This window comes from Mytilus edulis, chromosome 13, assembly GCF_963676685.1.
Source record: "Mytilus edulis chromosome 13, xbMytEdul2.2, whole genome shotgun sequence".
NCBI lineage: Eukaryota > Metazoa > Mollusca > Bivalvia > Mytilida > Mytilidae > Mytilus > Mytilus edulis.
In genome coordinates this window covers 68,603,436-68,608,785 of record NC_092356.1, presented here as the reverse complement: position 1 = coordinate 68,608,785, position 5,350 = coordinate 68,603,436, and the positions used below count along the sequence as shown (strand labels likewise).

Sequence of the window (5,350 nt, the reverse complement as noted above, 5' to 3'; positions counted from 1 at the left end):
CCACTTGATATCATCATCCTTCTCACGAGGAAAGGTAACACTAGGCTGCGGAAAGCCGAAATTGTAGTTAAGTGTAGATGGGATTGGTACACACGTATGATATATTTTCATTTTATTCTGAATCTGTTTAATAACACTTGGTGTATATTAATTTTTTCTAATATCAATGTTATCTTAATAATGAATAATTGTAGCATATTTCATGTTAATCCCCTGACGTGACAAGTATTTAAATTATTATTTAACCATTCATTAACTATTGCATTAGCTTTCATGTTCACACTTTAATCATGCTTAAAACGAGTTTCATAAGAAATTTATTACCAAGGTTCTAAACATTATGTCCGGATCTTTGCAAATCGAATTTTCTCTCCAGCAAGCAACATTGTGTTCCATTACACAATTTACATTGACATGAAAGAAGACATCTCTTTGTGTTTTCAATGATATCATAATAATTAAAGCTTTTATATATCTTAATATTGTCTTCTTTAAAGAAAGTTAACTCTTTGTTGCAATAATAAAAGTGTCCGAAACCAGAATTATATACTGTAAAAAACTTTTGGATGATCAAAAATAAATGAAAATAGACATTTCTACCACAAAGAAATCTAGACTATTCGAGATTTTTTATTTGTCTTTTGGATTTTCAATGATATTCATATTCGACTGTAACATGTGTAATTACGATTCTGTTTTCAAAACAATAGATATGACATAAAAAAAAATCTCAAAACTACTGAACTCTGAGGAAAATTCAAAACGAAAAGTCCAAAATCAAATTGCAAAATCAAAGCGCCCCAAAGTAATCAAACGATGGACACTAAAAGTTCATTATAGTGACAACAATGTGTAAAATAAAGAGACATAATAGGTATAAATGTCAAAAATAGAGGTACAGGAGACAACAATGTGTAAAATAAAGAGACATAATAGGTATAAATGTTAAAAATAGAGGTACAACAGTCAAAGTTGTGTAAAATAAAGAGACATAATAGGTATAAATATCAAAAATAGAGGTACAACAGTCAACGATGTGTAAAATAAAGAGACATAATAGGTATAAGTATCAAAAATAGATGTACAACAGTCAACGATGTGTAAGATAAAGAGACATAATAGGTATAAATGTCAAAAATAGAGGTACAACAGTCAACGATGTGTAAAATAAAGAGACATAATAGGTATAAATGTCAAAAATAGAGGTACAACAGTCAACGATGTGTAAAATAAAGAGACATAATAGGTATAAATATTAAAAATAGAGGTACAACAGTCAACGATGTGTAAGATAAAGAGACATAATAGGTATAAATATTAAAAATAGAGGTACAACAGTCAACGATGTGTAAAATAAAGAGACATAATAGGTATAAATGTCAAAAATAGAGGTACAACAGTCAACGATGTGTAAAATAAAGAGACATAATAGGTATAAATATTACAAATAGAGGTACAACAGTCAACGATGTGTAAGATAAAGAGACATAATAGGTATAAATATTAAAAATAGAGGTACAACAGTCAACGATGTGTAAAATAAAGAGACATAATAGGTATAAATATTAAAAATAGAGGTACAACAGTCAACGATGTGTAAAGTAAAGGGACGTAATAGGTATCAATGTTAAAAAGAGAGGTATAACAGTCAACGTTGTGTAAAATAAAGAGACATAATAGGTATAAGTATCAAAAATAGATGTACAACAGTCAACGATGTGTAAAATAAAGAGACATAATAGGTATAAATATCAAAAATAGAGGTACAGCAGACAACGATATGTAAAATAAAGAGACATAATAGGTATAAATATTAAAAATAGAGGTACAACAGTCAACGATGTGTAAAGTAAAGGGACGTAATAGGTATCAATGTTAAAAAAAAGAGGTATAACAGTCAACGTTGTGTAAAATAAAGAGACATAATAGGTATAAATGTCAAAAATAGAGGTACAACAGTCAACGATGTGTAAAATAAAGAGACATAATAGGTATAAATATTAAAAATAGAGGTACAACAGTCAACGATGTGTAAGATAAAGAGACATAATAGGTATAAATATTAAAAATAGAGGTACAACAGTCAACGATGTGTAAAATAAAGAGACATAATAGGTATAAATGTCAAAAATAGAGGTACAACAGTCAACGATGTGTAAAATAAAGAGACATAATAGGTATAAATATTAAAAATAGAGGTACAACAGTCAACGATGTGTAAGATAAAGAGACATAATAGGTATAAATATTAAAAATAGAGGTACAACAGTCAACGATGTGTAAAATAAAGAGACATAATAGGTATAAATGTCAAAAATAGAGGTACAACAGTCAACGATGTGTAAAGTAAAGAGACATAATAGGTATAAATGTCAAAAATAGAGGTACAGCAGACAACGATATGTAAAATAAAGAGACATAATAGGTATAAATATTAAAAATAGAGGTACAACAGTCAACGATGTGTAAAGTAAAGGGACGTAATAGGTATAAATGTTAAAAAGAGAGGTATAACAGTCAACGTTGTGTAAAATAAAGAGACATAATAGGTATAAATGTCAAAAATAGAGGCACAGCAGACAATGATATGTAAAATAAAGAGACATAATAGGTATAAATATTAAAAATAGAGGTACAACAGACAACGATGTGTAAAGTTAAGGGACGTAATAGGTGTAAATGTTAAAAAGAGAGGTACAACAGTCAACATTGTGTAAAATAAAGAGACATAATAGGTATAAATGTCAAAAATAGAAGTACAACAGTCAACGTTGTATTATTATCTTAATCACTTTATTAAAAAAAAAGATATATAAAAAATGACGGGATACATAAGTACAGAGCCACGTCACAAGCAAGAAATAAACAAAACATAGCACTTAGACAAAGCACATTAGTCAAAAATAAAAGGTGAGAATACAGAAATTATCAAGAAATTATTAAGAGCAATAACACAATGACGGGATGTATAAATACAGAGTCACGCCAGATTGATACCACCAAAATAACGGACAAAACAGTAAAAGAAATATTTATAAAGACAGATAAAATAATACTATATCATGTTGTAAATATGATAAACAACGTCAGTACCTTAAATTTATGCTACAAGACCATCATGTATTATTTGTGAAGTTGACACGGAATATTTATCAACAAGGTCTTAGTACCTTCCGATGAACCTTTTTTTAGAAAAAGGACGAGACGTATTTGACATAACATTGGTTCATCAACTTTCTGCTCAGACACTGGTGGCGTTTTACAAAGTTTTAGTAGTTGCTGCATGTTCTTGAATACCGAATAAGTTGGGAAATATATATCCTTATGCAGGTGAAGTTAGTATATTAATTGCTACTAAGGTTGGGGAAATTGATAATTTCAAAATTAAAATTGGCTCGTTTGTCATAGATTTTGGTCTTGAGATGCTCAATGAGATGACCGTGTGTGTCAAATTCGAGGTATACTTTATTTTAATATATTTTAGTTTTGTTATTTAGCTTTAAATGGGGTGGCTAATGTCCAAATGGTTGAATCAAAGACAATATATCTGGATATATTTCGGTGAAAAGAAAAGTGGATTAGATACTAGGTAAAGGGGGAAAGGCATTGTAGACTTTAAACAACACGTAACTATTATTTACGTTAAAGAGGGAAACTTAGAAAAAACTTCAAACTACATTGGACTTTAATATTTTCATTCGGAGAGAGTGGTTAACTTGCAACCACAGTATATGTCTGTGACACTACACCTTTCTAGAGGGGTATAGAAAAGAACACCCAAGAGAACAAAACACGAACTAAAGGAAATAATTATTGAAATTAAAATGATTTCACATCAATGCAGCTATGAAATATTAACTGTTTATAATGAATAAGAAACAGTATTATCATTAAAATGATATCACATCAATACAACTATAAAATATGCACAGTTGATAATGAATAAGATACTGTATGATATAACCATCACAATATTGTCTAATCCTTCGCATACATCCTTCCAAGATGGACTTGTCTCTGTCCACGATTTCATATTCTCACCTGCACCATCGTTTGTAAATGGCTGCACGCCTGTTGATGTTTTTCTTCTTGTTCCAATATACCTCCAGAAAACGTTCATTTTAGTATTTGGATTTCTATGATAAAGCAAAGATATGTAAATTGTTAAAGCCAGAATGATTCCGCTTAATGATATAGTAACAACCATTATGATTAAGAGAAGACTCATTGGATTAGACGTTGCTGGTATAGCCGATTGGACCATGGACAAAAATAGTGCGTAAGATAGTAATATAGTTATTGAATATCCTATTCGTTCTCCAGATTCTATCGGAAGTAGAAACACCATTGGATTGAGTAATCCAAACAATATAGTTGGAACACACACTAATACTGTGTAATATAAAGGTGAACGTTGTATTGTTAGTGTGAAGGTAAAGAAAGAATATCCATTCCAAACTGACGTTTCACCGTCATATGATTGTAATGACCAGTCCGAATTTGGTGTGAAAAAGGATAGTCCAACAGGATTAGAAGCTGGATTCAATGTTACTCTTTTCGAATTCATACTCGACACATAAAATTCCAGGTAACACGTCTGAGAATCAAACGGAAACTTATATATATTTGTTGTACACTTCGATGACAATACGTCGCTAACAAATATAGCCACCTCACCAGTGTTTTCGAGTGTAGCAAAGTTAGCGTTGTCTCCACCCAACGGTTCATATGTTGCAACTGAGTTTACAAGTAAAAACTTTGGGGTCCAAACATCGGTCAAAGGTACCACTATGTCTTGTGCATTACCATATGATGACGGATTCCAAGATAAGTCCTCGTCTATCCAACTCGCACTTAATCCAGCTGCTAGATCAAGTGTCTGGTCAACCTCTTGAAATCGAGTTATGGTGATCAAAAATATTCTCACAGTAATATTTAGAGGTGAAGAAAAATCAGAATTCGGTGCAATTGATTTTTGGTAATTTGAAAACACATCACTGTATAACTGTTTTATATTAGATTTACTCTGACATTGAACGTCATATAACAATATGAAACATAGAAACAAAAATCGGATAGATGGAATAATATCCATGCCAGTAACTAGTAGTTAGATTAAAGTCTTTGTAATGAGCAGGAACCACCTTACTTCAATCGGAACTACCAGCCATTTTCGCTATGCAGTACAATAACCCATTTTCATGTCATGTGATACAAAATAATATCGCGTGATTTACAAAATAGTGCGATTTATCCGCCCAGTGTATACGAGTTCTGCTGATAATACAGTTCTTAATTATAACCTTATAAACTTTTAATTTGTTCTAATCATACCTACTTACTGTTACAT

General features: G+C 30.8%; 1 protein-coding gene across 1 annotated transcript; it reads right to left on the bottom strand.

The window, feature by feature from the left end:
- Positions 1–3,901: 3,901 nt before the first annotated feature.
- Positions 3,902–5,095, bottom strand: LOC139500504 (acetylcholine receptor subunit alpha-1-B-like). The gene has a single exon (XM_071289247.1). It carries the CDS (start codon positions 5,093–5,095, stop codon positions 3,902–3,904), a length of 1,194 nt encoding a protein of 397 aa, XP_071145348.1.
- Positions 5,096–5,350: the final 255 nt, after the last annotated feature.